Genomic DNA, 12,954 nt, shown 5'->3' with positions numbered 1-12,954 from the left:
TGCCATAGCTAGGGTGTGAATTTGTTCTACCATGTGTTTTGTTATCCATGCAGGTCCCTGATGATTTCTTTTAGCATGTACTCCCTCCGTTCCTAAATATAAGTCTTTTTAGCAATTTCAAAATGAACTACATACGGATGTATATAGACATAGTTTAGAGTGTAGATTCACTCATTTTGCTCCGTATGTAGTCCATATTGTGGAATCTCTAAAAAGACTTATATTTAGGAACGGAGGGAGTACTACAAAATTAATATATTGTTTGGTGTAACCATGTTGAAGATTTACCGTTTCTGCATGCATGCTGTTGACTTTAAGTTAGAAGGTGCTTTGCTGTTTCTGCTGAGTTTTTTTGTAGGTCCTATTCATTTCAGCACTCAGATTTACCTGCATATGTGTCTACGTACTGAAGAAAGATGCAGCCGAGGAAGTTGTAAAGATGGTGTCTAGAGATAGCTTGCTGGCCCTAATGGCTGAACCCCATGAACAATTTCAGCCGACATGCACATCACCACAAGTCCATGTAAGAAAATTAAGCTTTTATTGTCCAAATGCTGTTTTCTGGTTTTGCATGTATGAGGAATGGTTATTAGCACAGAAAACATATTTATGTTCTCCTTTTTTTAAAACATGCATGGTTCGTGAATACTTATTTCAGTTTTGCCTATCAGAGGATTAGTAAGTGAATTTCTATTTGGCTACTTCTGTTCTCCTATTTCTAACATACCTATTTCAGTTTTGAGGAACCCATCCTATCTTTGAAAGTTCTCAGTAAAATGGCTGCTTTGGACTGATGATCTGTGTGTTCTGTCTGATTTTCATCTAGGAGTGCTTTAATGCTATTATTTCTGTACTTTATGGTTGCCTTAGCTTGGAAAAAGTCTGTGTTCTCATCTCCAAATTTTATCCAACGTATGGTTGCTCTCTGTTTCCAATATATGTTCTGATAGGACAAAAGATTCTTCAAATGTTGCTTGATAATAATTCTCCCATTTGCTTCTTCAGTAGTGAGTTCTCTGTATTCTTCCATGATGTCAAAAAGTAGTATCAGTTGGTTGGAGTTTCTGATCAGCATGGATAATTGAGAAATGCTCTTTGACCAGATCTTAATTGAGTTCCTACACCAGCTGTTACTGGATAAATTGTGTACGACGCCATGCTTGCACCCTTGTTCCAAGAGTATTTGCAGTTCTATTCTTGGTTGTTCGTTGCACAAGAAGGTGAGTATTCTTCTTTCTTTTTTGATTCACAACTATTGGGATGAATTTATCCGTGCATTTCGTCCTAGGATTGACGATAATTTGAACCTGTTAACCGGGAAAAGATATGCCCATCACCATTCCACTTTGTTTAGTTTGAGGAGAACTGAGTAGTCAAATATCTGGTTATTTGTTTTCTGTTCTATGTATATATGTGGTTGCAACATTACGCTGCAGCAACTATTTTTTTTCTTCGGGAGTTGGGGCATGCGTTCAATTGTGTTAAAACATAAGCTAATTTAATTTGGGTCCTAACTATGATAGTTGCCAACTAAAAGAGGATCTACTTTTGCTAATAGTGCTAAAATAAAAGAGGATCTAGACTCTCACGAGTTTATATTTGTGTGTGTGTGTGTGTGTGTGTGTGTGTGTGTACGCGCGTGTGCTTCCTTGTATAATGGTGATGATGATTTAAATGACTTTGGTTTTCTTGGAAGCAAATTCTGAATTACGGATTGTCCACTTCACATCAAATTTTCATGATAGTAACTCTGTATTTGGATGAGAATTGTTGTGGTTGATATACTATCTGAACTTTTTTTATACTATGTTATGTTTAGTTATTACATATTGGCATAGACATGCATTTGCCAATCCCATTAGTTGATTGCAGCTACCCTCGAAGCTGCTCTGTGTGTGAAGGAAGCTCAGAAACAGTGTTTTCTTGAGGAAACAGAGCATGATTGTGGATCTTTTCAAAATGGTCTGGATGAGAGTGATTGGCTTGCTGAATTGACTGAGATTGGAATGCTTGACGTATTCGAAGATGTTGGCCTCTCTACTGTTCAAACAACTTGTTCGTCTCAAGGCAACAACGCAACTGACTTGGAACAACGTTGACCCTTTACCGCCACCATATACCATAGCCTGCACTGAAGGGCCTTCCTACGCTATGGATAAGCCGCCCCAGCTGCTTTACAGAGGCAGCGCTCAATCAAGTTGGGTCGCCATTCGGCTGTCTAGAGCGGGAGCGGCAATGACGAAGGCAAGTATGTTGTTGTCCCCTTCTGAAGTTCAGTTATGTCAGGCAGGGAGTCAATCAGTGCATTATCTGTGGTATTGAATTTTCTGATTTTGTGTTGACCAATAAGTGAGCACAATTGTCGGAATGAAGAGAAGAATTAAATGATTTTATTTGAATATATGTGCCTCCTAACTATGATGAACAAGAGAAGTTTCGGTCTAAGGTTAGACATGCATTGCACGTGCATTGCTAGTATAGGAAGTTTTTGGAGGAAATTAACTGTTGTTTCTGAGTTAATTTTTCTCTTGTGAGGAGGTTTCCAAAGGGGTGATACGACCAAGCTGCTGTTTGAAAACATACTTCTCATATCTAGCTTTCATTGCAAAACAAGGCAAAAACCACATGCCACCTCCTTTGCTTCTCACAGAACATTCACAGACAAAATGGTAGGTCCACAATTGTAAGAGCATCTCTAACAGATCCCATAAAAGCGGTCAAACCTTTGTATTTACACTACAAGCTGGAAAAAACGGCCTGAATAGAACCTGTAAAATAGCAATCTTTGTATTTACGGTACAAGCTGGAAAAAACACCCCGAATAGATCCTGTAAAATAGCAACCTTTGCATTTACGGTACAAGCTGGAAAAAATACCCCGAATATGTAAAATAGCATATCCCATAAAACAATTTCCAGGCTCCCCTATATTCTAGCTCCCATCCATCATATATGGAGGCTTTCAGCCGTTTTTGGAGGATCATGTAAAGCCGTTTTTCGCGACGCCACGCACGAGCGGCGAGCTCGCCATTCTGGCCAGACGGAGTTCGAGTCTGTCCATGCGTGCGTCTCAGGGAAGAAGAAGCGTGAGGAGAAAAAAGAAAAGAAAAAGCTTACGCTACGGATTTACGGGATTTATTCCCCCCGATGTCTCACGGTACCGTAAATTTATTTTAGGTTTTTTTTTACAGGTGGTGCTTTACGAGATCTGCTAGAGATGCTCTAAGGTCATCCCCACAAATGTTGCTTCACCTACAACAAAACCAAATCCTAACTACTCGCATCATGGTCCTCCGGACAAGTTGAGCTCCAAAACACTACTTCCAGCAAACGAAACGATTAATAAGCGTTCAACTAAGGAGCGCAGAATAGATTAGATACATTACTCAAGTACTACCAGGGGAGATTCCGGCATCATCGCATCGATAAACTTTTTCAAGGTGATCAATACATCACTGAACTGACGGGGAAAAAGAATCTACGTACGTACGTCCTAGACTGCACTTGGCACATTGTTAACGAAGGGGATTAAAACAAGGAAGGAACAGGGAGAAAGGAATAGTTCCCGTTCCCGTTTGCACCTGGGAAATCATCATCTCATCGGAGAAGAAAAGAGTCCGTTTTCACTTGTGATCCAGTCCGACCCAGAATCCGCGTCTACTTGTTTTCTTCCATGATGATGATGATGATCCGGACTCGGTAGTTTTCCTCTACTCGAAGCCCGCGACGGACCCGGCTTCCTCCTAAGGCACCCCGACCTCCCATGCATATAAGTAGCCACGTCCCCGCAGCCCCATGGCCACCAAAGCAACACGTACGACAACAACCGGCGACATCGTCTTCACGTAGACAAGTTTTCAATCTCGATCAGCTTTTCGAGCTTGATGGAGAACCAGGGGGCAGCAGCGGGAGCGGCGGCGCGGGAGAAGGAGGCGCAGGCGCCGGCGCCGTGCTTCAAGTGGACGGTGGGGGAGGGCGCGTCGCTCATGGAGCGGGCCAAGGACCAGTACAGGCAGTTCACGGAGGCGCAGGCCAGCGAGCACTGGGAGTGCCTCAAGAACAAGGTCAGCTCCATGTTCGCCGACCCAATCTTCGGCGGAGGCGCCAAGGACCACGGCTCCAGCACCAACACGCCGCCGTCCGTCGAGTCGCAGTAGATCATCATCACCATCGTCGTCGTCATCGTCATCGTCTAGATGGCCTATATATCGATCGTTTCTACTATATATGTTAGTACTAGTTGTGAAAGTTGAGGTCTTGGATTAAACTCGAGGAACTGTATATTGAGGAGTTTGAGTCGATTATAAATTAAAATTAGTCCTGTGATTATATCGAAGACGAGCTCTCTTGTTTTTCTTTTCATGTTCCCTTATTCTGAGGCTCGACCCATAGCAATTTCGTATGATTTTCTTTTAGTTTTTTCACTTGAATATGATTCTTGTTCACTTCTTCATAGGGCTCAGTTCAAAGAAATTTACATGTTTTTTTTGAGGATCTGGATCCATGAATTCCTAGGTTTTGCACTTTATTTTAAAATAAAATTGCCATCCATCCACCCAAATCTCTTTTACAAATCAATTGTTTTCCTGTGCTGTCAAATCTAGATTTCTGTGGTTTTGTAATCCTAGTGATATCCCACAGGGTTAAAGAGGCCGGCCATATATCACTCCAATGCTAATTGTTTTTCCTATTCGAGTCCTGAGAAAACCATGTAGTATAAATAACTACATACATCACTCAACTAAGGGGAGATTTCGGCATCGTCGCATTGATAATAAACTTGCTGACTACTGGTATTGTGTTGACTGAGAGAATAAGGTGTTGAAAAACCTACTGGAAATAGTGCGCTTAATAAAACTTTTGACAACGCTATAGAGAATATAATGTACTTGTGCAGGTGCCTGCCCCTCTCGGACTCCTGAACCAGCTTGGTCGTACTGAAAACCTTAAGTTCAGTTTAATAGATAGATATGGTACGGCCAAGCTGTTTGATAGATATGTTTTGCTGGTGCTGTTACCTCGTCGTGTGTTGTTTTCATTGTGATGGAGCTAAAGATGCAAGACATCTGCTTTGCATATATCTACATAGATTACTACGTACTGGTGTCGTGCACTCCGGTACTCAAAACCTTCAGTTCAGGAGCCAAGCAGCAGCTGCCATTCATGCACCTACAGATGCTACTTCTCCTGTCAAAGGTCCAGTCCAGGTTGTACACAGATTCCAGCCGTCTTTGCCGGTGAAACTCACCGGCAGATCAAGCACGAGGACATAAACTAATTCTGCTATGAACACTGACACACAAAAGACTTGGATTCAGCAACGACAGAAGGAGAGAAAATACTCCACCAATGCTTGCTGCAAAGTGGGTGCGTGCAACCATGATTATTCTTTCAAAAATTCCGCACAGTTTCGACTGATAATAAGTTGATATTGCAGCGGCTCATGACTAATATTCATGAGCTACAGTTTATGCTCTGCCACACAATTCGGGATTTCAGCGACGCATCTCTTTCTTACAAATTTTCAGCTATAACTGAAGGACTAAAGCCAAGCATCAAGAGAAGAGTCATTCATCCCTGCAGGTAACCACCTCCATCGAGCTGGCCATGGCATACAAGTTGTGAGATGTGCTGCTGAAAACACACAGTAAAAACTGATGTAGGACTTCCAAACTACGTGGCGAGAAAAATCCCAACATAAGGAGCGCATCACAGGTATGCGATGTAGTGTATTTTACATAACAGAAATGTGGATCCGTACCTGCATATATTCCTATGACACGGAAAAAGTATAATGCATCTATAGGCTTAAACTGGAAACAATAACATCGTCAAATTCATCATGTGATTATACATTACCAAGTACTCCCACTGTAAACTAATATAAGAGCGTTTAGATCATTAAAGCAGTGGAATTTGGAACGATGAAAATTTGATTTGTTTGGTCTTATACCCTGATGGACTGTCAGTGCAATTTTGGCAGATAGAAGCAGGTGCTTTGGATACAGACAAGCATTTATACATGCAAAGGCAGTTAATTTGGAACTTGGTTTGTTTGGTCACACAAATGGCTAACAGTATAATAAAATCTTTTAATCTAGTGAAGCGTCAACTTGCTGCACTGCCGCACCATCACAGTTCAACTTGATGAAATCATCTGGGAGATTTCGGGCATGGGAAACCCTGCTGCAGGCACTACATTGATGCTCCTTTGGCTCCAAAATTTTGAATACCTGATGGCAGGCAAACCTCATTCGGGCCTTTCCCATTTCCTTCTGCATTCAACTTGCTCTTGTGATTCCACCAGGCCCAGAGCAGGACCCAGATCTTCAGTTGCTGCTCATGATGATCAAAGCTTCCACGCTTCCTCAACTAATTCATTCCCTAATACTGCACTTGAAAAGAGAAAACGGCCATCTTCCAGGTTGAGGTAGCTCCGACATCGACGGACCATCTTATGTCTGAGGAAGATATGGCAGCCACCCTCGTCGAAGCAAAGCACAAGCAAACCGCACATTAAGTGTCCAGCCACCCTCTTAAAATTTGTCCTCAAAGCAGGCTGCCAATAAAACATGCTCACCTGGTTGGGGACCTTCATTTGCCATATCTTGGCGAGCCAGCCAGCCAGTCATCAATCTGCTTACTCAAGCAGAAGGCGTCTTCCAACGGGTTGCACATCGCACTGTCGTGTGGTCAGATTAGTAAGCTCCTCTATTTTCCGCAACAAAGATTCTACCACGAAACGAGCTGGATCTTCTGGTGGATCCCCTGATCAGCTATGGATCCCTCCAGATGTTCAGGGAGGACCCGTCTTACTACACGCCATATAAGGTCAGCAGTTGTTAATGTGCAGAGCTCTCCAAGGTTTTTCTCAATTCACATATCAGAAATGTGAGCCAGAATGGATATTAAGTGTGCAACAATCAAAAATAAAATTCAGCTACAATATCCACAGTTAAAACTCTATTCTTGTTGAAGTGTATGTGTGGACTACCTAGCCCTCTCCATTAGTTTGGACTTTCGGTTGTGTTGGCTACTGTATGAAGCTTAACATGGTATCAGGGCCTAAGGCCTTGAGTTCGGTCTTTTGGTTGTGTTGACTAGTGCATGAAGCTTAACAGTTCTTACAACAGAAATTCAAAAGCTGATGAAGAACATTAACAATCAGCTGAGTACTCCTAAACTGAGCGATAAGGGAAATTAGCATTGCACAGAAACAATTTCCGGGGCATGATGGTTGCTGCAGCCGGCGAGCATATAAGCACCAATAAAGCTAAACTGCTGATGTGAAGATAATGGGCAAGTAATGCTTGCAAAACCGATGAAGGAATCTCACACGCACGTCTACCATTTGTCAGGCAAAGGTTTTGTCCCAAGAAAACCGAACACTACTGGTGAGACATTTCGGCCAGATCAATCAACCATCTTATAAAGAAAATTTAAAGGAAGATACCTAAAGAACAATTGCTTCAACAGCCCAGCATAGCTTATATAAGCATCACATGTAATTTTGTGAAAATATACAACATCAGATATGCAAGGACTGAAGAGTAAGAGATATTATGAAGACTAATTCATGCCACCTTCATGGCTTAGTTCTCACAATTAATGATCAATGTAAAAGATTTCGACTTATTTCGTCAGTTGATCATGATTTAGTCTGTTGGGTTTCTCCAACAGATTGAGCACATCAAAATTCACACGAACACATGCGCACAAACCTAGCCACCTCAAGTCAGCAAATCCCGAGCGTGCCAAAAGGCACGTCTCGTGCCCTCTTCATATCTTTTTCTCGTTTTTTGGTGCTACAAACAGTGAGCTGCATCTGCTTATATAGGTGCAGCTATACAGGTTACAGCTTCGGCACAAACATGACTCAAAACTGATACAAACTCTATAACCATGGCATGCAAGAAAACTCCTAGCTTCCTAAGTGAACTCAAGCAAACCTACACGGAGCAACAAGTAATTGCTTAGTAGCAGCATCCGTGACAAATCCTTCTAGGACTAATACACTAAAATCGTTTAGATTAATCTAACATAGTCCCATACATTTTCTGATTTGAAAATTTTCCCTGTGATATAAAGGTCAGCTACAAGATTTAGTAACAAAGATAATCGACCTTAAGAGAATAAGGGCAAAGAAATCAAAAGGGAAAGGAATAAACATATAGCAATATATATAATTTTCTAAGCATAACCAGAATACTAAACAATGAAGTGCAAGCTTTGTGTTAATTCACATATCATGGGACAAAAAAGACGATGAAACAAAACCGGCGCATGCTAGATAAAATTTGACATGAAAAAAGATTGTACAGATCATACTTTTTTTCTCTGCTGAATGATGGCATCAACATGTCATGGCTCAGAAAGCAAAGTATCAGTTTCATTGGGCATTGGACCAGACCAAACCAGCAAATAAAAGACATAGTATAGCAGACAGCCACCATTCAGTCAGTCAAAGAAGGCCGGATTAAGAATTACCAGCTTAATACGGAGAGTAATCCATGTTACAGCAAGCATTTTCAAGGTTAAATACTACGTTCTTGGTTCATAAATCTGAAACAAGTCTGCATTTCACCTCTGCAGGCGGCAGCATAGTCTTCAGCAAGGTGAGGTGCAGCTTCTTTGTGAGGGTGTATGTGCCTGTCCACGAATAACTTCTCGACATAATGGAAAATTGTACTGCATTTCGGGACGCGCTTGAGCAATCCATTTTCTTTGAGAAACTTTATAACGTAGTACCGGGGCCTGAGCCGTCCCTCTAGACTGTAACCGAGCATTACTGGCTGCTGAGCAATATAGGCCGGTTCCAGCCCCGCCTCGGAGATGAAGAACTCGGACATGCACTGCAGCCTGTCCTTTGAATACCGCAGGAGATGGGGGAATTTGGACACAGCAATGCCCACCTCGGCATGTGACCAACTGAACGTGTTCCTCAAGTACTCCACTTTAGCAGCAACCTCCTCCTCGCTTTGGAATGCAACAGCATGCAGCGCTGCTCTGAACATCCCAGAGCCACGGGGCACACCTATGCCTTCGGCGCATGCCACCATCACCCGGATGTGCTCTGTGTTGGTGGTGAGCATCCTGGGCACAGCGATTAACAGCTTGGCAATATCGCAAGCACCTAGCCGGCACTCCTGTAGGAGCGTGACAGTGGGCTTCACTCGCCTCTCGAGGTCGGAATCGAGAAAGCAAAAGCGGCCCTTGAGAGCGCGGAGGAGGTTCTCGGAGGAGCCGAAGAGGGACAGGTAGTAGTGCACCCTGGAGACGACAAATGTACGACGGAAACGGCCGCCGCCGGCGGTGAGCAAGACGAGGCGGACGACCTCGGAACGGGAAAGACCGAGGCCGGTGAGCTCCTCGAAAATGGGCGACAGGGTTCGCCCGACGCTGGCACAGAGGAACTTGGGGTCCTTGGCGATGAGGGCGGAGACATCGGCGCCGGAGAAGCCGAGGCCAGCGAGGAAAGCGAGCACGGCGTCGGGATTGGTGGGGGACTTGATGTGGGAGATCTTCGCGGATGCCTTGAGGGCCTGGGGTCGGGTGAGGCCGCAGGTGTCCACGAGGTACTCCTCCACGGCGAAGCTAGGACTTGGGGAGATGCGGGAGCCGGCGACGGTGGCGGAGAGGAGGCAGCGGTGGAGAGAGGAGATGGAAGAAGAGAGGAGGATGCCGGAAAGGGTGGATCTTGGGAGGCGGAACATGGCGCGGCGCCGGCGCCGCCGGTGGAAAGGGGAGAAATTTCCGGTAGGTTTGGAACTCTCTGTCGTAAGCTGACGAAGGGGATCCAGCTCTGACCCCAGGTTGGCAATTTTGCCACAAGATTACCATTTTCCTTAATTTGCAGCAATGAAAAGTCAAGTTAGAAAAAACACCAAAAATAATTTCGACAGATGGTTACATCCAGTAGAAATTTGAACCCGTGAATTTTGGTTATAAACACATCCATAGTCGCTAAGTCGTTCGTTTTTTCAGAAACACATCTTTAGAATTTTACCCACGGCCTAAATGGTCTTCAACGGATTTGACACAAAGAAATTTATATTTTTTTCTTATTTACTTTTTCTTTTAAACTTGAGAATATTATTTTTATAAGCTTCAAAAATCAAAATCATATGTGGGGCTCTCTCCCTCTCTCCCTATAGGCATCCATGTCTCTTCTCAGCCAACTACTTTTTCATGTCTATCACCGTTTCTTCCATCCCACCTATCTCTCTTATGTGTGACAATGACGATTCTGCGTACAAGCTGTGGAGAGCTGACACCACAACTTAAAAAAAGCCTAAACTGTATAATTATTGTAGACTATGAGAAAAAATTAAAAATTAGCAATGAATCCACAGATTATTCCGGCTAGCTTGGCCACTTATCCATGGGCATTGCCGCCTAGTGCTCTTCCTCCTCATCACTTGTTGAGAAAGACATTGTCCTTCTATATTTCTATATTGATTGAAAATACGAGATAGATAAGTGTATGGACATTCGAATATCCAATTCTACGCCCGGACTCGTCTGCACCCGGTCAACAAATAATTCATAAAAAAATAAAAAAAGGTCCAAAATTTTTGTGCATGGTAGATAATTTGGTGCATGAGGTGCGCTCCAAATTTCAGAGCATTTGGACATTTGAGTAGCTCTCAGCAAACAAGATAAATTGGGTCAGAACAGTATACGTACAGTACACTATTTAACAGACCCCAAATTTGTCTTTTTTGCCGAGAGCTACTCAGACGTTCAAATGATTTGAAATTTGGACCGGACATCACGTACCAAATTATCTACCATGCCAAAAAAAATTAGATTTTTAAAAAAAAATTCTAGTATTTGTTTTTATTTTTTATTCAGCGCAGGTGTAGATGCTTCTGGGAGCCAAAACGCCTCACTCATGGACATCTTACTGCACACTTTATAACCACTAGCACTTGTGAGTTGAGAGATGTCAAGTTTCTTATACTCTCCTTCCAAATAAGATAACTAGGTATTGTAGCGACCCGATCTCAGACGGTCAAGTCTCTGTGCTTAAGTGTTATCCCTGAATCGGTATTGCTGACACACACAGTACTCGAGGAATTATAACAGAGTTCAATCACACACTTATTACATCGAGTGTCTCAAAGAGAGTACTTATTACAATAATATGGCTGAAGGCCATCTAAATAAGATAACTGCGGAAGCATCGAAGATAAATGAGTCCATCCAACTTCACGGCAAAACTGAGTGCACGACAACGACCTAGCGCACCTTACTCTTCGTCTGAAAATTCTGCAACATGATACGTTGCAGCCGTGTAGGTCGGCACATGGAATATGCTCGCAAGATAACACTATAGAGCAATGAACAAGTAAAGACTATCACTACATGCATATATGGCTGGTGGAGGCTCTATGTTTATCATTTACATAAAGCTAATTTTTTCCTACAACAAATGAATATATTTTATTTAACTACAAGTTTGTTGAAAAAATATTGAGGAGGTAACCCCAACTCAATCCCAAATTAACACTAATAACCCAACAAAATTAATTAAGTAACGTGATGAGATCAACATGATAATTCAAGTACCAGATACTCAAGATGTCCACAACTGGGGACACGGCTAACCATGATTAGTTTGTACACTCTGCAGAGGTTTGCGCACTTTTCCCCACAAGACTCGATCTCCTCCGTTGCATTTCTCGCACTGCATGATGTTTGAGAAACAGATGACCGAGACACAGTCTTTCCGAAGAGGTCCCCTTAACCGATAGATAAGCCGGTACACCTTCAATCCCCTACACCTGCTAGCCCATCATGGAAAGGATTCCCACAACATACTCAACTATGCTAGAGCCCATAATGGCTTGTGGCTGCACACGGAAGTTTCTAGCATGAATAATCTTATGATCCCTTTGAGCCTGGGTGGCAAACCATAGGATGATCACACGGGTTCTCTGGGATCTCCTTGGACAACACTGGTATAACCCCAGGTGCCCACAACCAATCCACCCAGATGTGTATTAAAGTAGCCACCTTAAGTTAACCCTTAATTGATAATAACTCTCACATCTTGCATGGATCTCTCAAACCAAACCACATCTATGAGCATAGCATAGCAGTAAAGCATAACATAGTAAATAATACCCTGGGTTTGATATAAGACAATAGGTTCCTACCTCATCAACTACTTCCCAGTACCCACATGTTATCAATCCTACTCATGCAATGTTTGAGGGTTGAACTAATGTATAAAAACCAGGTAATAAAGGGATATGATCAAAGTGTTACTTGCCTTGCTGACGATCGGAAAACCCTAGTGATTCGTAGTAGCAAGCCTCGCACTCCGAAAACTCTATCGTGAACAAATAATAGCATACATAAGCACTCAAGCATAAGATGCAAAGGTAAAACCCAAAATAAAAGATCTAAACAGAAAGTCCGAATGAAGAGCTTCGATTTGCAAAAAGAATCAATCGAATCGGAGCTACGAAACTCAAACTACGATAAAAAAAGTTCAAATTCAAATATGCAACCAAATTTTAAATTTTCAAAATCATGTTCAAGTTATTTATCTGAACAGAGGGGATCGAGACGAAGATTTTGGCGTTGGTTTCACTGGATTTGGATAAACGAGCAAAAAGTAGCGAAGATTTGAAGATCAGGGACTAATCTGCGATAAAAATAATTACGGATAGGTCCCTGACCGAAAATAAACAGAAAAAGAAAAATCTATCGGACGAACGTCCGCTAACAGAGACTAACGAACGAATACGTTCGCTAACAGAGAGGATGGGGTGAACGTTCGCTAATAAACGAACCCTAAAAAAATAAAACCGAACTAAAAAAACAGGCGGGTTTTTCTTCGGCTTTTACCGGTTCGGTGTGGAAAACTGGTGGCGGCGGCGTTCTCTCGCGAGCGGGGCGAGGCGGCGGCGGCGCTAGCAGCGGGCGGCGGCGCGCGGCAGGCGGC

General features: G+C 42.9%; 2 protein-coding genes across 2 annotated transcripts in view; one reads left to right on the top strand and one right to left on the bottom strand.

The window, feature by feature from the left end:
• Positions 1-2,470, top strand: part of LOC123050170 (uncharacterized) — a 3,910-nt gene extending 1,440 nt beyond the window's left edge. The window contains exons 2-4 of the mRNA XM_044473003.1: positions 359-523; positions 1,104-1,220; positions 1,873-2,470. Of these exons, the coding sequence (XP_044328938.1) occupies positions 359-523; positions 1,104-1,220; positions 1,873-1,899 (309 nt within the window). The 3' untranslated portion in view covers positions 1,900-2,470. The remainder of the gene's footprint in view (positions 1-358; positions 524-1,103; positions 1,221-1,872) is intronic.
• A 5,842-nt stretch (positions 2,471-8,312) lies between these two features.
• On the bottom strand, positions 8,313-9,663 carry LOC123050169 (transcription termination factor MTERF5, chloroplastic; the record flags this gene model as incomplete). Its single annotated transcript, XM_044473001.1, is given in 1 exon segment — positions 8,313-9,663. A coding segment is annotated over 1 exon segment (1,130 nt), but the record flags the coding sequence as incomplete, so codon positions are not given.
• Between the last annotated feature and the right edge of the window lie 3,291 nt (positions 9,664-12,954).

The sequence above is a fragment of the Triticum aestivum genome, chromosome 2D (genome assembly GCF_018294505.1).
Source record: "Triticum aestivum cultivar Chinese Spring chromosome 2D, IWGSC CS RefSeq v2.1, whole genome shotgun sequence".
NCBI lineage: Eukaryota > Viridiplantae > Streptophyta > Magnoliopsida > Poales > Poaceae > Triticum > Triticum aestivum.
The sequence above is the reverse complement of the archived record's forward strand: the minus strand, read 5'-3'. Positions and strand labels throughout refer to the sequence as shown.